At 60.5% G+C, this 24,657-nt stretch overlaps 2 protein-coding genes across 10 annotated transcripts in view; both read right to left on the bottom strand.

The window, feature by feature from the left end:
• KCNQ2 (potassium voltage-gated channel subfamily Q member 2) overlaps positions 1-3,647 on the bottom strand; it is a 48,410-nt gene extending 44,763 nt beyond the window's left edge. For all 9 annotated transcript variants that reach the window (XM_018057536.1, XM_018057541.1, XM_018057537.1 and 6 more), the window contains exon 1: positions 3,129-3,647. In XM_018057536.1, coding sequence (XP_017913025.1) covers positions 3,129-3,424 — 296 coding nt within the window. In that variant the 5' untranslated portion in view covers positions 3,425-3,647. The remainder of the gene's footprint in view (positions 1-3,128) is intronic.
• Positions 15,208-23,181, bottom strand: EEF1A2 (eukaryotic translation elongation factor 1 alpha 2). Its single transcript, XM_018057535.1, has 8 exons — positions 22,934-23,181; positions 21,403-21,623; positions 19,671-19,850; positions 18,924-19,220; positions 18,406-18,556; positions 17,117-17,373; positions 16,271-16,505; positions 15,208-15,616 (listed from the first exon to the last, which is right to left on the bottom strand). Exons 2-8 carry the CDS (start codon positions 21,544-21,546, stop codon positions 15,489-15,491), a joined length of 1,392 nt encoding a protein of 463 aa, XP_017913024.1. The 5' UTR covers positions 21,547-21,623; positions 22,934-23,181; the 3' UTR covers positions 15,208-15,488.

The raw sequence follows: 24,657 nt of genomic DNA, 5'->3' as shown, positions 1-24,657 counted from the left end.
GCAGCCTGCACGTGACCAGATGTGGAGCCAACTGGGTTATCCAAGGCCATGCAGGAGACGAGTATATGGCCCCAAGGTCCCAGACCCTCATCCCACTGCCCCCAGCCACAGGCCCAAACTGTCGCAGGCCTCCGGAGGTCTAGCTGACGCCATCTGAGGATAGAGGGGGCTCGGTGTACCAGCCCAAGAGAAGGCAACTCACAGCAGTGAACTAGTCAGATAAGCCCTGGTCTCCAGGGGTCAGTCCCTGTCCTGCATCGCCAGCATTCTCCATCTGCCTATTTTAAACACCATTTCATTTGGCAACTCCTAGTGGCTTTCGGACGTTGGAAGTTAGCCAATCTGCACCCCAGCTCTGGGCAGAGACCCCTTCTGGCGTGAGTGGGGCAACTCCAGAATTCTACCCCTTGCCTCAGTCTCCTCACCAGTGAAAATGGGGCCACAAAATGAGAAAAACCTGAGACCGGCAGACTGCAGGCCCACAAGATGTGTGGTTCCCCTCTCCTCCTAACTCAGGCCTCAAGCAGATTCCCCACAACACCAGCCTGCCCGCCCAGGGGAAGGAGTCATGTGGGGAGGGGTCAGCCGGCCCAGGGACCGCTCTCCCTCCAGCCCAAGCAGAGGAAGGGACCTCGGGGCTGGGAGAGGCGGCCCGCCCTCCGCCTGGTCTGAGATCCCTCCGTACTCAGGGAAGCCTCCTGCCTTCAGAAGTGTTTCTGGGGCTGCTCCCAGGCAGAGGCAGTGATGGCCATAGCTCAAAGAGACAGCCCCTTCCACAAAGGGTGGGAGAAAGGGGGACGGGACCTGGCCTGATGCCCACCAAGCCGGGGGGGCCACAAGGCAGCCGCCTCCTTCCCCTCCTCTGATGCTCAGAGGGTCCGGCACACCCCTGCCTTCCAGAAGCCAGGCTTTGGTGGCAAAAGGTGGCCTAGGAAGGCAACGCTGTCCACCCCACCACAATGCTCCCTGCCCCTATGGCTCCCCCAGGCCCAGCGCAGGAGGGGCTTGAACTGGCTTAATTAATGAATCAACAAACCAAACTGAGGAGTGTCGGTCCCTGCTGGGGGCGTGGGGGGAGGCTGGCAGTGTGCACAGGGGAGGCCACACCCTCGGGGACCGGAATGAGGGCAGAAAAGGTCTCCTGAGACTGATGGCCTGGGCCCCAAGGATGGGCGGGGCCTAGGGACAGTGGTGGATTCCATGCTCAGGGACTGGGTGATGGCTGATGAACGAGAGAGGACAGAGATGTCGCTGTTCAGGGAGTATCCCGAGGCCAGGTGAGGGGAGGCCCCACACAGTTCACCTCCACAGTGCCTTGGGGCAGGGGCAGCTGGGCCCCTCTACTGCCTCGGAGCCCCCATGCGCTGCAGGCTCACTTGTCCTGACTTAGGGACACTTGAGAAGGAGGCAACAGAGACCCCACCCTGGGAGTGGCTGCCTGGACCCCAGCCCCACACACTATCCCTACAGCTTTGGAAGCAGGAAGCACAGACGGCTGGCTGCTTCAGGCTGGGCATGGAGGGGCCAATAGAGGGGCCCTGGGAAGCCCTGCCAGCTGGGACCTTAGTGTCAAAGCACAGAAAACCCTCCAGTAGCCCCACTGTAGGTCAAACAGGAGTGAGGGCACCGTGGGCTGTGTCCATGGATCAGAGGTCACCTCAGGCCAGGACCTGCCGGCCAGAGCCGGCCCCCAGGACCCCCTTGAGCCCCAGCCCAGCAGGAGAGAAGACGGGGCTCTTCCAAGGGTGAGGAGCACACCTGGGCACGTCCGCCCAAGGGGATTACCAGGGTGGAGCCACCTCCCCAGGGTCGGCAGGGCTGATGCGGTGCCAGGGAAGCCTCTGGGGACAGTGCCCAGGAGGTCTCCAGGGCCGTGGTGACCCCCAAGACATCCACTCCTCAGCAGCTGGGCACTTGCCTCCCAGGGTCTTCTCTCCCTCCCACGGAGGGTCCATACAGAGCACACACTCACAGGCACAGCACACTGCGCCTGTTCTAGGTGGGCCCTCAGTTGGTCGGAGATGGTTTCCCAGAATCCACCCCTCACTCCCATCCCAAAATGCCTCTTCTCACAAAATGGCCGAGTCCCGGCCCCAGGCTGGCTGGGATGGGAGAGAGAGCCTGCAGGCTCAGAAGCCGTGCACGCCACCGGCATGGGTACACACACACACACAGAGGCACAAACGCCACACACATGCAAACACCCATGTGCACACGCTGGCCCCTGGCCACCAGCCCTGCCTCAGGAGCCAGGAGCTCCCTGAACAGTGGGCCTGGGGACACCGGCAGCCCCTCCACAGCCAGGGCGGGTGGCCCCAGGATGGTGGCACCCCTTCTTCTGGGGGTCCGCTCTGCCAATGAGGGGGTCCAGAGACCAGAATGTGCACAGGGGCCTCAGGCATATACCTGCCCCTCCTGCTGCTGAGGGGTCAGGGCCGCGCTGCGCGGAGGGAGAGTGGGGGTGCAGGACAGCTCAGGGATGGGTGCAGGTCCACGGGACAGGACAGCCAGCTAGCTGCCCTGGGCCTAGGGCTGGGGAGGAGAGTAAGATTTGGACCCCTCCCCATTTCCGCGATCCAGGCGCTCAGCCTGGACCAAGAGCAAGAGGCTTGGGGGGATGGGGAACGGTAAGCCAGCCCCTCCCCCATTTCCCTTTCTTTGGGCGAACCCATCTAGAGGGGGCCCCTCAGGAGTCCAGATCCAGTGGCAGGACGGGCAGCGCTGCGCTTCCTCCCAAACCGGCCCTTTGTTCCGTACAGCGACCGTGGGGAGGGGCCTCTGGGGCTGAGGAGGGGAAGCTGGGGAGTTGCAAGGCTCCCCATCCTGCGGGGGAGGGGCTGATGCAACCCAACCAGGCCGCGGGCGGGCGGGCGGGGAGGGGGACAGACGCCCCCGCCCGGACCTGAACGCCGGATCTTAGAACTCCTTTCAACCCTAGGTCTCCAAAATCGCTCTCCGACCTCCGTCCCCCGCTTGAACCAAGGGACCCCAGGCACACGGTGTGACCGACGCGGGCGCCCGGACACAGACGGAGGCCCTTGTCCCCTGCAGCTGCGCGCCCGCGGGCCACCAGCGGCCGATTGGCCCGGTGCCCCGCGACCCGCGCCCCCGCCCGGGTGGGCACTCACACGTAGGCGTGGTAGATGAACGCCCAGCCGCGCGGCCGCTCCAGCACGTTGTAGAGGAAATTTTGCAGCTTGCGGTAGAAGGCGTTGCGCTTGGGGGGCTTCCCAGCGCCCGCGCCACCCGCACGCGGCTTGCTCAGGATGCTGCCGCGCTTGGGGGCCTCGGAGCCGGCGATGAGCAACGCGCCGTCCCGGGTGGAGTCGGGCGCGCCTGGGTCCAGCCCCACGAAGCCCACCTTGAGCTTCTTCTCCCCGCTCGGGCCAGGGTACACGCCGCCGTTACGCGACTTCTGCACCATGGTGCCGGGCGACGCCCGGGCGGGCGCGGGTTCAGCGAGGGCGGCGCGCGGGGGGCGGCGCGGGCCCGAGCCCAGGTCCCCGGCCCGGGAGCCGCATGGCCGAGGTGGCGGTGGCGGCGGCGGTGGCGGCGGTTCCGCGCTCCTGCCGGGCCCGGGCCGCGCGCGGGGACGTTGCGGCCACCTAGCTCCGCGCGCGCCTGGGCGCCTGGCCCGAGGCCGCGCCGGCTCCGCCCGCCGCCTCGCCCCGCCCCCCGTTAACTCCTGCGCCGCCGGGAAGGGAGGGGAGGGGAGGAGGGGGGAAAGAGACGAGGGAGGACTGGCCTGGGCCCCTGAGACCAGCCCTTCCCGCTCCTGCGGCCACGTGTGCCCTGACGAGGGAATCTGGACCCCTGGTCCCCTCTGGGAGGGCGGAACCAGGCAATCACACCGCCTGACCAGAGCCCCCAGCTCTCCCTGGCCCCAGCTGAATTTTAACCGGCTGACCTGGACTGGACACCTTGGAGCTGGGGAGACAGGAGCTCTTGCCAGGCTCTCTGTTATAAAGCCCAGTCCCCAAGGACCTTGTGCTCCTGGCCTCTAGATGAACCAGGCATTCCAACAGAAGCTGTAGACTCCAGGCCCTTGGGTGAGCAGGGAGGCATCTAGGACTGCCTTAGAGGTGGCCTGAACTGGACCTTGGAGAGCAGATCCAGGAAGGCACACAGCATGGGAAAGGCTGGGTTTGCAGAGACCTCGGCAGGAAAAGGGGCGTTGACGGTCAGGAAAGTGAGGCCTGAGACACCCCGGGGGGCCTGGAAGCCCCCCAAGGGGCCTGGGCTTTGTTCTGTAGATTCCAGAGGGGCCTACGGCAGGAGCAGCAGTTGGAGAGTCAGCCCCAGGGCAAGACCTAGGCCTCAGGCCACTGGGGACATTGATGCCACAATCCAGGCCAAAGGAGGGCAGGGTTGGGACACAGACAGCAGGGTGTCCCTTGGGAGGAGTTAGCAGAGTTGGGTTCCCCTAGCCATGGATGTCCCAGGGAGTGGGGCAGTGTTGCTGGAAGACCAAGGGGCTCACTCCTCAGCCCCCGAGGGTCCCCTGCACGCTCAGTGCTGCCAGCTTCTCACCAGCCCCCTGGGAGCCCGCTCTGCACACCTGGGATGTTGATGGCTGCACGTGGGCCTCCTGACCACATTCAGACTTCTCCTACATTCACTGGGCAGTGTGGGATCCACCAAGTGAACAGCCTGTTTAATAGTTGGTGCCTCCTCAACAGTAACTTGGGGCTCCTAAAACAGCAGGACCCCTGGAGCCAAGTCACCCATGTTGTTTGCCCTTTGGGTTCCAAAACCAGTGGCTTGATTTGAGGGATTTTTTCACTTGGGCAGAAAACAAAATGGACAGTGCAGGCACAGTGCTAAGTCATCTAGAATGTGGAAGGGGGGACTGCAGCACATGCCACGCACACATCCGTGCACATAAGTGCATGCCAGGGGCCACATTCCTGACCCCTACCTCCCTGCCTCTGTGCCTGGTCACTGGCTCTGACTGCCAGCATTAGGTGGGTTCACCCCCACTGAGCCCAGGATGAGGGAAGAGGAGGAGGACCTGGATTACAAAAGGGAGGAAGGGACCATTGCATCATGCATGCACTGGGTCTTCTCACCTGGGGGACACTCATGCTCAGTGCTCAGAAACCAGACGAAGCGCCTGTGACTCAAATCTGCATGCTCCATGAGGGCTGACCCAGCCCATCCTGTTGAGGGGAGGCCACCCAGACCCTGAGGTTCCACCTGAGCTAGGCACAGTCCCTCCCAGGGGGTGCCCCTCCCTGGGGTTGGATGGGAGAGCAGAGTGGGCTCATGGTTGGGGGGTTCACAGAGGTGCAGGTGCATCGAGACAGAAGCAAGCTTGGGCTCTGCGTCTGAGACCCTGGGCAGGAACAGAGGCCAGAGGGGCCCAGCTGCCTTCACCACCTCCTGGGGTGCTGAGCGGGAGCACCACCCTCCCAGCTGAAAGGGGACCAGGCTCAAGTGCAGGCCCGTGCTGCTCAAGTGCAGGCCCAGTGGTGTTGGTACCAACTGCTTCACCGCATCTCTCGGGGCTCTGGAAGGTGAACCCTGTGTTGAGGTTTGAAAGCCTCTGCTTCTGCTGTTCAGGGCTCCTTCCTGTAATCATTTGTGCTTTCAGTTTTGAGTCTTGCACAAGTAGACTGCACACTGTCCAGTGCTCCCAGCCCTGCCACCCAGACAAAACAGGTCATTGGAAACAGTCAGTTGGGGTGAATTTCATGCAGGCGACAAGAATTCCATTTATTTAAAAATAGATGGGAAAAGCTTTCAGGCTCAAGCCATCTTTGCCAAAACTGCACTGACAGGATCCAGAGAAGAGGAGTGGAAAAATTCAGATGCACACGATGCCCAGCTCCAGTTTGGGGAGAAAGCTTTCTCCTGCACTCTTGAGCCAGGCGCTGTCCTTTCAGCACCACCTCAGAGCCTCCTGAGACCAACGCATATTTTTGCCCTCTCTCTTGGCTTCCTCCTCCCATCCCCCACATCACTGGTTACACTGAGCTGTCATATTCCCATTGGGGAGCTCAGCACACAGGGCTATGACCCTGTTTCCTGGCCAGGCTTCCCTGCCTTTGGGTGCATCTCATCCACCATTGTGTCCCTCAGAGCCTGGCACATGTGAGGCCTGCATCGGGAGTGGGGACATCACAGCTGCCAGTGGCAGAGGCCATCTAGAAGCAGGTCTGGATCATCCCCTCTTTGGGAACCTTCATGGTGACCCTTCCCATGGCTCAGATAACGGCCTCAGCATTTCCCAGGAATCCACTTCTCCACTAGACTTGGGGTAGTGACTCTAGCTTCACAGACTTAACATCAGACAGTGAGGCCTGAAGACATCAGAGCATAGGGGAGTGAGTGGAGAGGAAGCCGGGTTTCCCCGGCTGTCCATCCTGGCCAAGGGCCATAAGCATCGAGGTCCTGCAGGCCGTTCCCAGGGGAGGTGGCTGCAGTACCCTGCTGTGGGAGCCCTTTTGGTTGAGCCCCATCTTGCTTTGTTGACACCCTGTGGTCACAAAAAATGCATGCCCTGAGGGTTCTTGCGTTCAGCCCCTGGGTCCATGGCCAGCAACCACATGGATGTGGGGGGTAGACACTGAAAAGCAGCGTTTCCTACTTCACCACCACCCCTTTTCCTCCAGGAGAAAAGGAGCAAGTTCCCTCCCAACCACAATGCCTTCAGAAAAACAGATGGTTCCTCCGAGGCCCAGAGGGAGAGCTCCACCAGGCCAAGAAGCAAGACTTAATTTGGGAAAACGAGGAGAGACAGGTTCTCAATCATACAACCTGGGCCTGAGCTGCTGTTGTCTCAGCGCCTTGATCTGGGGCAACAGGAAGTGCCTGCCCAGACAGAGTCCAGTCCCCCACCCCCACCCCCACTACTTGCAAGGAATTTTCCGTTATTTAGAGGAAGGGCTGTATTATTTCTCCAGCTCATGGAAGGAACAAGGAAGTGAGGGAAAGATTCAAGACATGGAAGAATTGATTTTTTTTTTAAACATCTTACACACTAAAGTCAATATAAATTTAATTATAGGTTCTTTCTGAAGGGTCAGATCTCTCAACAAGCTTCCCTGGCCCCTGGCAACCCAGCTAATTGCATGCAGGAGCTGACTTGTGTTCTTCAGCCACCAATAACACCTTGATGCCAGGAGTCCACAGTCACCTGTGGCAGCGGGAAAAGATCAGGCAGCAGAGTTGGCCCTGGACACGTACAGATGGGCAGAAATCAACACGGAGATTCTGGGAGGGGCTGGTAGGCTGTGCACTTTGTCATCGCCAGCCCATAGCTTCCTTAGAAGGCATCCCACATTCCCCTTCTCACCTCCAGGCAAATGAGGAGTCTGTAACCCCCGTCCCCATTCAAGTTCACGTGTTCTTGTTTGGAAGTGTGACCCAGGCCCCCTGGGTTCTCTGCGTGTCAATGCTCCCATGTCAAGTTGATCTCCACTTTCCTCGCCATGGCCTTTTCATCTGGGTGATCAACTCACTCCCCACCCTTCCAGCTCCTCACCCTGGGCACACGATGCTCCAAGGATGCTCAAGCAGGTGAAGCGGGCTTCAGTATACTGTTCCCTCTGCCAGGAATGCTGTTCCCTCCATTAGCACCAGAAGGTCCCTGCTTGTGGGTCTCCCCTGAGGTGTGACCCCAGCCCCCACTCAGCTCTGGTTCACAGTCACAATCGGAAACTGTGCCACTTATTAGCTCGCCTCCTGTTCATTTCCCGCCCACCCAGACAGGGAGCTCAAGAAGAGGGCAGTGCCACACTCACATCCCTGTGTGCGTGTGCACACACACAAACACACACACAGCTCTGTACACACACACAGCTCTGTGCACACCCGCACATCCTCCCACACATACACAGAGCCCCGCACACACACACAGCCCTCTGCATACACACAGCCCAGTGCACACACTCACATCCTCCCACACACACTCACATCTTAGTGCACACACATCACAGCCTCTGGCCCCGCCCACAGGAGGTGATGAATGAGTGAACAGTCACTTTTCTCTAGAACTGGAAGTTGCTTGGAGCCTCCAGCCAGGATGCGCCCTTGATGACTGGCCTGGGGCTTGTGTGGCTGGGGGGCGGCCTGTAGACCGTGGGTGGATGGGCACTGGAGTGCAATGCCGTGGAGACAGGCTCCCTACCAGCAGAGTGGTCAGCCGCGCTGCCCACACACAGGCGTCGGCATCTGGGTCCTGGCTGCCTGCCCACTGCCAGCCCTGGCTCGCTTGAGTGCCTGGCTTGATTGGCCAGATGTCCAGTAGGCTTTGGACAGAGCTTTCCAGCCTGGGGCAGGGCCTGTGGGCTGTCAGAGTCCCTCCCTACAGCCCCCTCACCCAGGACAAGGTCACCACACTGTAAGTCAGGGAGATGGGACAGAAAGGCTGCATTCCTGGACCAGCAAACAAGGACACACCTGCCTAGACAGAGCTGGCACCCTCAGCCCACACTGAGAGCTCTGGCGGGGTGGCCCTTGATGAATTACTCCACCAGAAATACAGTCCACCCCATGGCACTGCCAGAGGCGACCTCACGGGCTTCTCTCAACTGTGTGACCTTGGGCAGATGAAAGGATCTTTGCAGGAGTTCTCACTGATCAAGTGAAGAGCCATGGCTCCCACCTTACAGGGCTGCTGGGGACTCTGAACAGAGATGACCTTGTAAAGCATCACCCAGCACAGAGCAGCATCCAGAAAATAGCAGGGAGATGCATGGCAACCCCAGTCCTGGCTTACAAGCACTCTCTTTCTTGGTTTCTTATAGACCCTCCCCTGTGGAGGGTCTCCCAGCTCAGATACACTGATCCTGTCCCCTCCTGGTGTCCACTCACAGAGACAAGATCCAGTGAGGCCAGTCACTCTTGCCTAGGGCAGGTGCTACTGGTATCTAGTGGGGGCAGAGGATAGGACAGGCTCCCCACCCCCACAACAGAGAATTCCCTACCCCCTGATATTGCTAGCACTGAGGTTAAGACACCTTGATTTAGGGACTTCCTAGTGATCTGGTGGCTAGGAGTCCACCCTGCAATGCAGGGTACATGGGTTTGATCCCTGGTCCAGGAAGATCCCACATGCTGCAGGGCAAACGAGCCCGAGAGCTGCAACTACCAAAGGCCATCCACGCTAGAACCAGTAGTCTGCAATAAGAGAAGCCACCACCATAGGCCCACGCACTACAACTAGAGAAAGCCGATATGCAGCAACGAAGACCCAGGACAGCCAAAAATAAATAAATAAATAAATTTTAAAAAGATACCATGATTTAGTTTAACAAGATTTCCTCTTAAGTTGCAAATATTTCTGGGAAGCTAGCCATTCACTCCTTAGTATGAAATAGTGCCAACAAATGAATTCTCTCCTTAAAGCTCCTAATAATACCTAAGCCAAGGAATGAGAATGCTCATGGCAAAAAGGCAGGAGTCTGGGGTGTTGGGGAGGAGAGCTGCTCTCCCCCAGGAGGGGCTTTGGACAGGGCAAGCATCTCTGGGGGGCACACTGGCCAAGTAGCCACAGAACAGTCATTGTCGGAGTTCCACAAAGTAACCTTGGGTTTTCTACCTAACGACAGTCTCTACCTTCACACCATCACAGAGCACTGCAGTCTTTGCTTCTGTTTCACGGCTCTTGTCGGTAGCTGGGCACAGTGCTGGACCTCTCTGCCCCTCAGTTTCCCAGCCTGTGCATGGCGAGTAATCAGAGTAAACACACCACAGGATTGTTATGACCATGCACAGAGTTAAGATTTGCAAAGCGCTAGAACAATGCCTGCCATGAGTAAGCGTTATATAAGCTTTAAAGTAAAACTAAGTGAGTCGATTCCAGGGCTGGCTCTGCAAACTCACCTTTCCAATGTGTGCCACCTTCCTCAACACGGGGACGAGGACCCTGGGTGTTGGGAAACACACTGGAAAGAACAACATGAAAGGATACAGGAGGCACAGAGCCTCCCAGGAGCCCCACCCCCACCCCAGCAAGAGAGCTGAGGTCTGCGGGAGCACCATCCAGCCCAGACCCCAGCCCTTCTGGTGTGTGGAGCACCCTTCCAGGCCTTGCCTACTCTGTGAAACAAGAGGTCTGCTCAGAGGCCAGAGATGGACGAGGAGACTCATGAACTCCAACACAGGATGCAGAAACATGGCCGTGCCCCCTCCCCAACCCTCCCCATCTGGCTCAACTTTACCGCCCCATCCCCCCACCTTCGAAGCAGCTGAGCCCTGGACCCAGTCAGCCAGCTAGACAGACCTAGCTTCAAACAGCAGCTGGCACCATTCTTGCCACCAGAGCCCTGGGTGGGCTCTCTGGCTCAGAGAGCCGGCCCTTCAGGCACTCAGGGCTGGCGCGAGCCCAGCCACAGCACTATGCCCCCAGAGTTGCCAGCATCCCTGAGGAGATGGTTTTCAGAAGCTGGGACCACTTTGCCAAGCCTCTTTAGAGAGACAATCCAGAGACTGTGATCTGGTCTCTGCCCCACTGACCCTTCTAGGCCCACCCACCCTGCCACGGTAGACCCCAGACAGGCAGAGCCTGGACGCCATCACCTCCAGAGACTGATCTGGTCTCTGCCCCTCTGACCCTTCCAAGCCCATCCACTCTGCCAGGGAAGACCCCAGAGAGGCAGAGCCTGGACACTGTCACCTCCCCCAGCCCTGCCTCAGGCCCCGCTCTGCACACAGTCCAGGGCCAGATCTTGGTGTGAGCTGACTGGACCTCCATGCTGCGCGGGTTCCCAGCCACAAGTCCACATCTGAGTTGGCCCCCGGCCTTCCTCTACCTCCTCCCCAGCCGACTTCTACAGAAAGCAGCAGCTCCTCCAGACACAAAGCTCCATTCCTCCATGACCCACCCAGACCCACCCCAGCAGAGTTGGGAGCAGCCAGCCCAGCCACTTGGCTGGTTTCTCCCTGCATGGCTGCAGGGCCGGGAAAATTGCCCAGCACTGCCGCCGTCCAGCCACCCACGGCGCCCCCAGGAGCTCAGATCTGATTGTAGGCAGCCAGCCAGGAGTGCAGGTAGAGCCAATATAGCCTGTGTAGGTGTACACACACAGTCGTGTACACACACAGTCATGTACATATGTGTGCACGCACATGCGCGCTCCCTCAAGCATGCACGAGATGCACGCCCACATACACGCCGGCTCCCATGGGCTCCAGGACAGCCCACCACGTTCCCCTCACACCCCACACAGCTACACACAGGCCCGCAAGCTTCACATCCAGGTCACATTCACACACGTGTGCACAGCTGGGTACACATACCAGGGACATTCATGCAGTCTGGCACAACCACGGCCCCATTCAGAGACATATCAGGGCACCCAGGAGGAGACACACCCACAGCCATCCCCGGGGACAGTCTGAGGCTGCTCCCAGGACTGTCACCACCTGGGTCACTCAGGTCCCTGGGGGAGAGAGGGAAGGTGCTTTCTGCCTTAAGGGGAGGTGTTGGGAACCCTGGGGAGACTAGGGCAGGAGATAGATCAGATTTGGCCAGCTCAGCAGGACCCTGCCGCCCCAAGGACTCATGAATTTTTTAGAGGCATCCAAAGTGCAGACTGAAGCTGCCAGTCAGGTCCTGGTGGTTCCTGCTTTCAATTATTTACCAGCCCAGCAGAGGGTGGGAGACCAGCCCCAGGCCCCAGCTTCAGGGACCACTCACCAAACCCAGGCTGCAGGCACCAGCCCCATGGCCAGCAGGAAGGCTGCTGTCTGAGTCCCCACATTGTCCAGGGAAGCCTGGGTATCTAGGCTTGGTGTAAGTGCTGGTCTGTGTCCCGTCCTTGGGCCCCAGCCTGGAGGCTGTACCACCATCCCCATCCCAGGGTGCACTGTCTGGGCTGTGATACCCACCCCGTCCACCCACCCCCTGTCCAACCACCCACTGCCTCTGAAGCTGACGCACCACCCCACCGACCCAGTGGACTCCATCCCCTCCTCTGCTCCCCTGCCCCAAACTGCAGAGGGAAAGGGCCCACCTACCATCGAAACAAAGGGAGGGCCCTCCATCTCACCCTACCGCCTCAGCCCGAACTCAGATGACCACACCAGGAACTGGACAGCAGAGGAGGCAAGTGCGGAGGTGGCTGCATGACGCCTGCAAGCGCCTGACCTTAGGGGGTCGTCCACCCACTGCCTGCTTTCACCCAGTTCCCATCAGGTGGAGAGGACAGCAACCTGACCCTTGCCAGCTGCACTGCTGCCCAGATCAAAGGTTCTCAAAATTCCATCCAGACACCCTGGGGCCCAAGAACCCTCCAGAAGGCCCTCAGGCTTAAACTATTTACTCAGTAACACCACTGCTTGTCTTTGTCCCTCAGGCCCCCCTCCTGCAGTGAGTGGGGTTTTCAGAGCCACATGCTGTGTGAGGACTGCGCTGTGTGACCCTGAGTTTTAAATATTCCTGCTTTCATCTCTGGTGCACTGAGTCCCTGGCTGCGACCTCAGCAGCATCCGACCCTGTGAAGGTCTGAGAACTGACGCCCAGGGTAATGCAGGGGTCAGCCGTCTCACCCAGCCACCCCTCCTCGCTGCCGGTCCCCGGGTGTGGCCAGTGCCTCCCCCTGAAGCCCCTTCCGCTAAGTGGAATAGCCCGGAGACTCAGGCCCCTGCCTACCCCAGCTCTGCAGGGTGCTGACCCACCCCCAAGGTCAGCTGGAAAGTCCTGGGAGATGCGCTGCATGTGCTGCCCCCACGTGGACACGTGGAGGTACTGTACCTCCGGATCAGCGAGGTCTGCATCTCGGCCCCTAACCTGGAGCAGGGCACCAGGGCTGCAGCAAGGCACCAGGGCTGCAGCGAGGCACAGGGCCCTGCCAGGAATCATATGAGGAGCTGGCACCTTCCTGGGCCTGCCTTAATCTCTGCATCCCCAAGGGAGCCCAAGGCACTGAGACCCTCCAAGAAACCCCACCCTCCACCATGGCAGGGACCCCCAACTGGCTCAGACTCTGTGGAATGGGATACTGCTTCCACCTCTGTCCTCGAACTATCCTGAGAGCCCACCAGCCTAGAACGATCTGTGTCCCCATTCCAGAAACACTCACCTGGGGGGCAAGCAATGTGGCCCAAGGACAGCTGTCTGGGGAGCAGGACAGGCTTATAGCCCCCAGCCTTGGCATCTGGATGACCAGAGTTTGTAACAGCCACTGGGACCAGAGGGTGAGGGCCCCCACAGGGACCACGCTCGGGGGCTTCCTTTGACCCCAGCCAGGGGCTGGTTTCATTCTTAGCCTGTCTCAAGCTGACAGGTTTTTCCTGCTTGACCCCAATTCTAACTGGGCCAAGTGTGTCAGGACACTTCCTGGGACAGACAGCCTACGGGGTCAGCCCAGGCTGGCCTGAGGGACGGGCCACATCTCAGGAGAGCGGCAGGAGGAGTCCACTTTCCTCTGGTAGGGCTGCCAGGTAAAATGCACCAAGTTTGAATCTCAGGTGAGCAACAAATACTTTTTCGGTGTAAATAGTGTATGGGACATATTCATGTTAAAAATTATCCACTGTTTCTCTGAAATCCATATTTGACTAGGGAAGCTGTGTCTGTGGGTTTCCCTAGTGGCTGAGACGGTAAAGAATCTGCCTGCAATGCAGGAGACCCAGGTTTGATCCCTGGGTTGGGAAGATCCCCTGCAGGAGGAAGCGGCTACCCACTTCAGTATTCTTGCCTGGAGAATCCCATGGACAGAGGAGCCTGGTGGGCTACAGTCCATGGGGTCGCAGAGTTGGACACGACTAAGCAACTAACTCTCTCTCACTCTCTGTGTTTGAATTTGCCTACTCGGGCTGCCTTCCTTGGAGGCCTCTGGGGGTCAGCCCAGATGGTTCCTGGGAGGTCTGCATGCCACCAGGACAGGAAAGTGTGTCCCCATGCAGCCTGACTAATCTGGTCATCCTTTATCTGGTCCTACTCTCCCTTCATGCGGCCTCTGGGGACCGAGCCCCACTTTGGGACTTGGCGTGAAGACACCACAGCCCCTCTGTAGACCCCCCTGGACTCCATGCACTGCTCTGTCCCACTGGCCCCTCACTGGGCTGCATAATTCCCATTCCCAGCAGGGGTGGTGGGCTGGATATGCTCCCAAAGTTCAGGAGCCTCAGGCCTTAGGCCCTGGAACCTGTGACATGACAAGTGAGAAGAAAGCATTTTGCAGAGGTGACTAAATTAAGGATATTGAGCTGAGATAATCATGGATTATCCGGTAGTGGGGAGGGTCTTCAGTGCACTTCCTTGTAAGTGGGAGGCAGAGGAGGTTTGACTCAGAGAAGAGGAGGCCATGTGATCACGGTCACAGAGGCTGGGGGCATGTGGCCATAGGCCAAGGGACTTCAGCAGCCCCCAGAGGCTTCTAGAGGTGGGACCCTCCCCTAGATCCTCTGGAGCAAGCAGGCCGGCCCATGCTGGGTCTCGTCCCAGGGGTACTGGACTGTGAGAGAGTCCACTTCTGTGGTTTTAAGCTGCCAGCTTGGGGCCCATTTGTTGCTGCGGCCCCAGGGGACTCTTACACTGGGGGACCCCAAGGCTGGTGGCTGCTCACCCTGGAAGGGACAACCTGCAGCCCAGTTCCAGTGTAGACATGCAAGTGTGCACTGCGCCCGTGGTGATTGGCTCAGCCCCTCCTGAGCTCCGTAGGCAGTGCCAACACCCCCTGGGGCTGGGGGCTGCTTTCTGGGGCAGGGCTTGCTGGGCAGGGAGTGATCCTGCCGTTCCTCCCCCCTCCCCCCCTCACTGACCACGGTCAGGGCTTGCTCTGGGGTTTCTGGGGCCACAGTTCCTGGCTGTTTTATGAGCCCCACTGAGGAGCAGGGTGGATGTGGCACAAGTGACTGGCTTGCGGGGATGGGGTATAAGAGCAGACTTATAAGAGCTTGAAAACCCAGGAGAACAAGGTGTGTGTGACAATCACTCGTGCAGGAGGAGTCTTCTGCTCATCCCTTTGTCAGAGAGACCCCCCAAAAAACATTCAACCCCCTTCTGTGGATCCGAAGTGACCCATTCTTTGTCCTGGATGCCCCTACTAGGGGAAAGCCTCCTCACCAGCTGGACTCCGAATTCAGCGACCCACCGCCCACCTGGTTAGCGTGGGTGGACGCCTGGGCACGTAGCAAGCAGGGGTGATGGGCGCCGGGCTGGACGCGGTGGCAGCTTGGTGGGGGTGCAGGAAGGGTCCTAAGGAGCGCCCTCGCGCAGAGCAGATCGCCCACCCCCCCAGCAGCAGACGCACACGGTTCTGGGGTCGCTCAGTTTATTGGTAAAACGGGCACTGAGCGTGACAAAGGCTGGACGCGGAAGCCGGGGCGGCGGGGACGCTTTTCCTCTTAAAGAACTTCCACTGGACCTTGATGGCGAGCATCCAGTCGCTGACGGAGAGCCTCTTACAAGCGGAGGTGCAGACATGCGCCTGGCGGGGGGGCGGGGCGCCGGGACCGCGCCGGGGACGGAGCCGGGGGTGGGGGCGGGGGCGGGGCGCGGCGCCGCCGGGGAGGGTCGCGCCGCGGGCGCCCGCGCTTCACTTGCCCGCCTTCTGCGCCTTCTGCGCCGACTTGGTGACTTTGCCGGCGCCGCCGCTCTTCTTTTCCACATTCTTGATGACGCCCACGGCCACTGTCTGCCGCATGTCGCGCACGGCGAAGCGGCCTGCGGGGAGGTAGAGTGAGGCGCAGGCCCGGATGCAGGGCGCAGGCGCACTCGCGCCCGCAGCATCCTCCCCCAGCCCCGGCCCTAGGGCGGGACCCTGGCACGGAGCTCTCTGAGCCTGTTTGACTGTTTCCCGGGTGGAGGCAGGGGGCAGTAAGGTGCTAGGCTCCCTTCTCCTTAGATGGCAGGAATAGCACATATGGGAATCCGCCAAACCGTTGTGGGAATTAAATGGCATGTAAACAGTCCTTAGAGCAGCCTGGTGCAGAATACAGTTCACCGTTTAAGGTATTCTGACGATGGCCAGCAACCTTGCACAGGCAGCTCTCTGATATAGATCTGTGGGTCATCCCTGGGGTATCGGTGGGGCAGGCCAGCTGGAGGCCAGCAGTCAGTCCTCATTCTGCCAAGCTGTGGGCCTTGAGTGGGTCCCCTAGGGGACTTCATCTGCAAAGGAGGATACCATCCCCTGCCCACCCAGTGGGGCCACCTATGCTCCATGAGACAAAGACCAAGGCTGGGTCTCCTCTAAGCTCTAAGCCGCAGCAGGAAAGTCCAGGACCCTCCGTCCACCCCACCCCCACAGCAGTCCTCTGCCCTTGGCCTGGACTGGCCACCACCTGATGGCTGCCCCTTCCCCATCAACCAGCTCACCAAGAGGGGGGTACTGGGAGAAGCTCTCCACACACATAGGCTTCCCCGGGACCATCTCCACAATGGCTGCATCACCGGACTTCAGGGACTTGGGGTTGTCCTCCAACTTCTTGCCAGAGCGCCGGTCAATCTTCTCCTTCAGCTCAGCAAACTTGCAGGCAATGTGGGCTGTGTGGCAGTCAATGACTGGTGAGTAGCCAGCGCTGATCTGCCCAGGGTGGTTCAGAATGATGACCTGTGGGCAGAGGTACATGAGGCCATCAAGCATGCCCAGGTGGGCACTGGGGGAGGGCCCTGAGCTGGAGAAGGCTCTGCCCACCCCAGGTCCCTGGGGCCCAGATGCTGTCCATGAAGGAAGGTCAGAATAGGGAAAATCCAGGCTCCCAGACCTGAACCCTAAGGTCCTCTTTGAGCATCTGAAAGGCCACAAGAGATAAATAATGACAAGGGCATAGTTTGAAAGGGCAGCACCTGAGCAGAGGCAGGGGCATGACAAAACTACACCTCAATTATTACATTTCAGTTATATCTCAGTAAAGCCAATTAAAAAATCCTACTCACGTACAGAGGTGACCAAAGAGGGCACAGTAAGCATGTAGAGAACAAAGTACCACAGGCCTGTTCCAGCAGTAAACTGAGAACAGCCTTTTCAGGACCAGAGCGGGGACTCAGTGAGGCTAGGAGCACCCTGCCCACTCTTCCTGCCTGCAAAGGAAGGTTCCCTGTCCTTGGGGACCTGCTCTGTAAAGCGAGGATCTCAGTCCTCCCTGGCACCCAGCAGTCCCCTTGCTGAGGATAGCCCTGGTACTGCCTGGGGTAGGCCCTGCTGGCCACCGGGCTGCCCACCTGGGATGTGAACTGGGCGGCTTCCTGGGGTGGGTCAGACTTGCTGTCCCCACACACGTTGCCCCGGCGGATGTCCTTGACTGACACGTTCTTCACGTTGAAGCCGACATTGTCTCCAGGCAGGGCCTCGCTCAGAGCCTCGTGGTGCATCTCCACTGACTTCACCTCCGTGGTGATGTTCACGGGCGCAAAGGTCACCACCATGCCAGGCCGCAGGATCCCTGTCTCCACTCGGCCCACAGGCACGGTGCCAATGCCTAGGCCGAGAGGAAGGGGGCTGTGAGGGCAGGCTGAGGCCAGGGGTGCCCTGTCCTCCCTAGCAGGCAGGGAGTGGCCATGTGGTGGGAGGGAGGGGATGGGAGGCCCTGGGCAAGGCGGACCCTGGGACCTACAGACAGAGGTGGAGATCTTTCTCCTGCCCCATCTGGAGTAAAAGGGCCTGAGGAAGCAAGTTCCCAGAACACAGGGAACACAGGCAGGAGAGGCCCCATCTCTACCCCCAGGGGCAAGTGTCCCAACAGGAGGCAGCATGGGGCCCTCCTTGTGAGACAGCATCATTAAGCAGGCTGTGGACCAGCCCCCCCGGGGTGGCCCACCTGGCACTGCTGCTGCCATCTCAGGGGTGAGTCCCAAGGGGGCATGGTGCCCCCACACTTCTCAGGATCTGCTTACACCATGTGGCCAAACAGTGGGGATATGATGCCCCCCAAGACAGGGGGCAGGGGGCTCGAGCCTGGCTTCCCTGGCTGTGGTAGAGGCTCCTGCGGCATTAAGGAGGCTGATGGCTGTGCTCTGTCCTGGGTGAGTGTGATACTCCACCTGCACCCAGGTCCTCAGCATCTCTGGCCACAGCCTCCTGGCTGGGAGTCCCCCACTGTGGCCCCCTGTGGGCCTCACACTTGTTTATGTGTTTGCATCATTGTGTGACCAGCTCTTCTCATTCCTAGAGTGGATGGTGTCTCCTGCAAGATGGAGACTTCCAGGTGGAGGGTGATAAATGACTTTGCCTGTGCCACTGGTGCTGGCATAGGGCTGACACTTATCTGGAGGAAGACCCCGGCAGTCTTGGGATAGATGGATGAGCAGATGGATGGATGGATGGATGGATGGATGGAGACAGGTGGATGAATGGTCCCCCAGAAAGTATGCAGCATGGTGGGAGGGGCAGAAACAACTGGGCCCTGGATGCTTCTGGTCTGGGGCCAGTTCTCAGGAGGGGGTCTGAGGGCAGAGCTGGCCAGGTGGGCAGGGGCACTGCAGCGGGCAGTGGCCATGTGGCCCTCACTCACCGCCAATCTTGTACACATCCTGCAGTGGCAGACGCAGGGGCTTGTCTGTGGGGCGTGTGGGGGGCAGGATGGTGTCCAGGGCCTCCAGGAGGGACACGCCACTGGCATTCCCTTCTTTCCTCTCCACTTTCCAGCCCTTGAACCAGGGCATCTGGGCAGGAAGAAGAAGGCACCTTCATAGCGCCCACCTCCCCCAACCCCATGCACCCCACAGCCAGAAGTGGGCAGATTAGCCTGGGCCCCTGCAGCCACTGCCCCCACAGTGTCAATCTGGGGCTGTCCCTGGCCAGAGAAGGGGCTACAGCAGAAGGGGCCAGCCTCCTGGGGAAACTGAGCTGAGGGCAGAGTGCCTGTACCCAAGGAGGTTGTGGTTCCAGCCCAACGCCCACAGAGGCCTAGTACAACAGTCATAGGGCTGAGAGCAGCCTGGGGACAGCTCCCTGACCCCCCACTGGCCATCTGTGCTCGTCCTGACCCAGGGCCCTTGGAGAGCAGCCCTGCCACTGCCGGGCACTCACGTTGGGTGAGGGCTCCAGCATGTTGTCGCCGTGCCAGCCTGAGATGGGCACGAAGGGCACGGTGGCCGGGTTGTAGCCGATCTTCTTGATGTAGGCGCTGACCTCCTTGACAATTTCATCATAGCGCTTCTCACTGTAGGCGGGCTCCGTGGAGTCCATCTTGTTCACCCCCACGATGAGCTGCTTCACGCCCAGCGTGTAGGCCAGCAGCGCGTGCTCCCGGGTCTGCCCATTCTTAGAGATGCCTGCCTCGAATTCACCCACTCCTGCAGCCACGATCAGCACGGCGCAGTCCGCCTGTCCGGAAGGTCAGGCAGGGTGAGCTTGGGCCCCTCAGGGCAGTGGACATGGGCCTGGGCAGTCACCTGGGGATAGAACCTGGGGGTCTCACCCTTAGAGGCAGTGTGTGTCTGTGTGAATGCCCTGGCGATGTTGAATTGTCTGGGGCAGGGAGGTGGTGCATTTCTGCCTACATTCAGTGTCCCCATCCTGGCCTCTGTGTCCACTTGTCTGTGAAGTCGGCCTTGACAGTGGCCAGCTGACCTTATAGCCACTCTTGTCTGGCTGAGATGCTGGGGCGCTTACTCAATTCTTTGAGGGGTGAGTGGTGACAAAGGTGAAGGGTCTCATGCCCTGGCGAGGAAGCAGAGGAAATCCAACCACTGCTCATTCTAGGGCCCCCAGGGTCTCATAAATGGTGTCCTTGCCACACCTCCAGATCCCCCAGACCCCCGAAGCCCTGCCCACCTGGGATGTGCCTGTGATCATGTTCTTGATGAAGTCGCGGTGGCCTGGGGCGTCGATGATGGTGATGTAGTATTTGGTGGTCTCAAATTTCCAGAGAGAGATGTCGATGGTGATGCCGCGTTCCCGCTCTGCCTTCAGCTTGTCCAGTACCCAGGCATACTTGAAGGAGCCCTTCCCCATCTGGAGGGGCGGAGGCGTGGCTCAGGACGACCCGGACCCAACCGCCTGGTCACGGGTCCCCCTGGGCCATAGGAGCAGCATGTCACAGCGGAGAGGGCCCTTGCTCCTGCCGAGACCGGGGACTCTGGACCCAGCTCTGGACCTGGGCGGGGGACACCCAGACCTCATCCCTGCCTGCCCAGACCAGCCTCCTGCAGTCACAACGGGCGCCATCTGAGCATCCACCAGTAGGGGGCGCAAGGGCCTGGGAGCCGCCCTGGGAGAGAAGCCGCGGGCGGTTTCAAGCCCTCCCCTGGCTGAGGGCTCCCCTTTATCTGAAGCCAGAGTCTCCCCTCCCCCAGTTAGATTTCTGTGTCAGCCGACGACACCACTGGGTTTCACACTGTCCAACCAAAACACCCCTCTGTGATTTTTTTTTTTTTTAAGAAAGAAAGAAATCAGATGAGGTCGCAAGGAAGGGCCTGGCTTTCCAGCTCTTTCTACAGATAAAGCTCCCCAGTGGCTCTGAGGCTCCTCCCCCAACCCCCGCCTCACCTGAGCAGGGGAAGCAAAGCCGGGCCACCCTCTGCCAACACCTGCGCCGCGTGCACAGCAAGACCCCCACGCTCAGGGCCAGGGCTGAGGTCAGGACTGTGTGTTCACTGTCCAGCTGGGCAAGACCCCCTGCCAGGGCTGCGCAATGACCGGGCTTTGCCCTCCAGGAAGGCTACCCAGACAGACACCCTGCAAACACCCTCGGCGTGCCCCCCCAATACCAACCCGGCAGGGAGGGAAAGACACAGCTTTGGGGCCCAAGAGCACCCCCACCCCCTCGGAGAACAGGGTTCAGCCCAGGCCAGCAACCGCCCCCTCCTGAGCCCTGGCACCAGTCATCCAGGTGAGACCCTTCACAGCTTCCCTGGACAGTGGGCTTCTCCCAGAGCTCAGGGGTGAAGGTAGGGGGCACAGAGAGCAGACCTCTACTTCATAGACACCTCCCACACATGGGTCTCAGAACTCCAGAGGATCAGCCTCCAGAAATGGGGGTTCAGCCATCAGGGCCCCTCCCATCCTCACTAGGTGACAAAGACCCCCCTAAAAAAGGGTGCCACCCTGGATGAGTGGCCTGCCCTAGCCCAGCACGAGAAAATGGAGCTGATGGGCTGAGTGCCCATCAATTGGCTATTAATAGCCACTCTGAGTCCTGGCCCTGCCCTGGGACAAGCGAGGACAGCGCCACCCACAGCCCCAGACTCAGCCCTGGGGCTACAGAAACCCAACCGTTGGGGCTCAGAGACAGTGACCAGTACTGGGAGAAGTGCGCCTCCCCCTGGCCCAGGGCAGGTCCAGCAGGTTGGTCCACCTCCTCCACAGGCACCTCCTCAGGGAGAGGCGCCCCTGCTCCCCTACCCCCCGCCTCTACCATCTGGATGCTCTGACATGCATGTCCTCTTGCCCTGGAGGAGACCATCCAAGCTTCATGCTCCAGGGTCAGGGAAGTGCCAGCGGGCTGCCACGTGGGACCCCAGCCTCACGGTGGAGGCAAAGCGGAGAAAGCTCCCCCAGGGCTCACCTCAGCCGCCTCCTTCTCGAACTTCTCGATGGTCCTCTTGTCGATGCCCCCGCATTTGTAGATGAGGTGGCCAGTCGTGGTGGACTTGCCCGAGTCCACGTGGCCGATGACCACTATGTTGATGTGGGTCTTCTCCTTGCCCATTCTGCCTGGGGCGTGGGGAGGGGCTGGCACGACCTGGGGTGCTCTGGCTCAGGGTGAGGGGACGCTGAGCAGTGAGTCTGTGGGTTGAGGCAGGGGCACAGGTGATGGGGGACCTCCGGGAGTAGCCCAGCAGACACTGCCCTGCCCAGGTTGGGAGCACACCCTGCCCCACAGAACAAGACCCTAAGGCTAGAGCCAAGTCTCTGCATTTAGCTGAGCAGAGCCCGGGGGCAAGCCCAAAGAGCCCAACAGCTGAAAATGTCTGAGTGTCGTGGCTACAAACCACCCCCACCGCTGAGAGAGGTTATCCCCCCTCTGGAGAAACACCAGGCTGGTGAGCCCCATGACCAGTCAGGAGCCTGTTGATGAGTCACCCTGCCCAGCTCTCCAATGCCCTGTCCCGGGTGTTTGCTCCCCCACCCACGGTCTCGGGCTGGGACACTGCACCCAATCACAGCACCCCCCCCAACCCCCAGCCGAGCTGTCACAGTGGAGAGATGGTCAGGGCTTCCCACTCCCCTCCTCGAGCAGCGATGGCGCCATCTTCCTCTCATCCCTGCCCGGCAGGCTGGCACGGGGAGACAGGCTGGCCGAGACCTCAGGCAGGGTGATGCAGTGCCCAGATCAGGGGCCCAGAATAGCTCAGGCCCTCCCCAGATCTGGACAGGGAGCAGACAGTAGGACAGGGAGGTGGGGGTCCCTGCTCTGTCCAAAGGGTGAATTTGGCCCTAGCAGCCAAGCTCAGCAAATGACAGACAGATGCCCTCAGCCTGATGGGGGCAGGGGGCTATCCCCTCCCCCTCCCCTCATCACAGAGTCGCAGCCCCTGCTCCATCTTGGAGGTCAATGGGGAAACCTAGGTAGCCCAGGAGGTGACAGGCAGCTGGGGGAGGGAAAGCTGGAGAAAAAGGTGCACCCTAGGGTGCGGATACCAAGTGGACATCGCCAGCGCGGGTGGGGGCGGGGTGGCAAGGACCCCTCAGGTCTGACCTGCTGCCGCTCTCCCGTTACATGGCGGGTACCCGCAGCACCCACCCTCACCAGCCCCCAGCACTGACGACCCTTCCTCAACCCAGCAGGGCCCTAGGCAGTCCCAAGGTCACGGCTGCAGGTCGATCGCCACTGTCCAGGAGACTCGTCCGCGCCTCAGCCGCCGCGTAAACAAGCGATACCACGGTGCCCCCACCCCACCCAACGCCGCCCCGGGGACTGACCCCGGTGCCGGTGCTAGCGCGCTGGGCGGGCGGCAGATCTCCGCAGGGAGGAGCGCAGCCTCGCCAGGAGCCAGGACCGGCCCGTCTATGCCCCCAGGACTGGTCCCCGGGGAAGGGACCCTCTGCGGAAAGCTGGGGGCGGGGATGGGGACCCGGAGGCCCAGCGTCCTTACCCAGAGCCGAGGTCTCAGCCAGAGGGACTGGCGGCGCCGGCGCCGGCGGTTTTATCTCTCCAGGAGGGGGGTCCACCTATCGCCCGAGCAGGCGCAGTGCACCGCGCCCCTGCAGTACGGCAATGCGGTACCGGCGCGGGCGGGGCCGGGGGCGGGGACGCGAGGGATGCAGGGTCCGCGGGCGCGCGCGAGCGCGACAGGGACGCGAGAGGATGCGGCGAGGAAGCGAGCTACAAAGGCGGAGACGAGACGCACCCGGAGGGAGCGCAAGCAGCGAGAGAAAAACAGGCGGAGGCGGCAGAGAACCGCCACGAGAAGGGTAGAAGGAGGCAGAAAAGAGGGAGGGCGAGATGGAGAGAGGGACCAGGAGAGAAAGAGCTGGAGGCAGAGGACAGATAAAGCCAGACTGAAACGCCAGGCTCAGGCCCGCAGGGAGAGAGGATGGGTGTGCCAAGCACAAGACAGGAAGACATTCGGATCATAAGAGGAGGTCCCAGGGACGGGCCCAGTCCTCAGGGACCCGGCAGGCAGGGGCAGGGTGGGAGCACACCAGGTCGAGGGTGGGTGCTGAGGCCGGGGTCTGGGCGGCTGTAGCGTCCGCCCCTGGTTTACAATGGACCTGTGTTCTGAGGTGTCTCCCCAGGGTGGCCTAAGGGGTGCAGGCCCCCCTGGTGGGACTCTAGAATCTAGCCCCCTGCCCCCACATGCTTGCCACAGAGGCATGCCCCAGCAGGCCCCCAAAGCCAGACTTTTCCCTATTCGGCTCCATGGTTCCCCGTGACCTTGGAACTGTGGCCTCCAGGGTCCCCTCAGCTTGGCCAAGTGGCCTAAGGCTCCACCACCAGGTTCTGAGGCCCCTGGAAAGAACTGTTCTCCACCCTGGACCCCTCTGTGTGGAGGGTACACTTGAAGTCTGCCCCCCAGAGCCCACTGAGACCTTCAAGGGCTGCCCTGGTCTGCATACATGGGCAGGGCTCCTAAGGACACAGAGCTGACACGAAAACAAGGCTCCCAAACAGAGTCCCGGGCCGTGGCCCTCGCGGGGTCAGAGTGCCAGGCCTCAGGGAAGTGGGGTGGTCACAGACCAGGGCAATGACCAAAATGGGTTTCAGCGAGGGGGAGGGGTAGTGAAGACCACAGTCACGGCCCCTTCTAGGGACCCCCGACCTTGTCAGCTCACCCGTGATCACATTTCCCCATGGCCATCTCTCCCATCTCCCTCACATCCTGAGGACACTCAGGTTAGGGTTGGGTCTGGGAGAAGGTCAGGCAGGGTCTCAGAAATGTGTGGTGGGAGCAGAGGCCCAGGGCTCAGCACCTTAGGATGGGGCAGTGCCCATGAGGAGCCCCCAGCAATGGGACCCCCAGCAGACCAGGAAGTAGAGATGGGCTGGGGGCCAAGCAAGTCTCCTTTGCCCGCAGTAAGGGTTTCTCAGGCGGGGGAAGGGGCCCTTCTGTCATGCTGTCCCTGTGTCCTCGAGTAGGCAATGGTTGGCAAGTGACCCGGCACTTCCTCGCGCTGCTGATTCCATCAAACAGGAGCCAGGAATTAAAAATAAACGCCTGCAGGGAAAGCGCAGCCCAGCCCGCCCAGCTGAGCTGGTCTCTAGGCTTAAGGTGTCCCGTCCTGCTGAAGGTTAGGTGGCATCTGGGAGACTGTGACTGGCCAAGGCTGAGATGGGACAGGCAGGGCAGGAGGCCAGGGTCCCTGTGAATACCACTCC

The sequence above is a fragment of the Capra hircus genome, chromosome 13 (genome assembly GCF_001704415.2).
Source record: "Capra hircus breed San Clemente chromosome 13, ASM170441v1, whole genome shotgun sequence".
Classification (NCBI taxonomy): domain Eukaryota; kingdom Metazoa; phylum Chordata; class Mammalia; order Artiodactyla; family Bovidae; genus Capra; species Capra hircus.
Note: the sequence above shows the minus strand (reverse complement) of the source record. Positions and strands in the feature narration are given on the sequence as shown.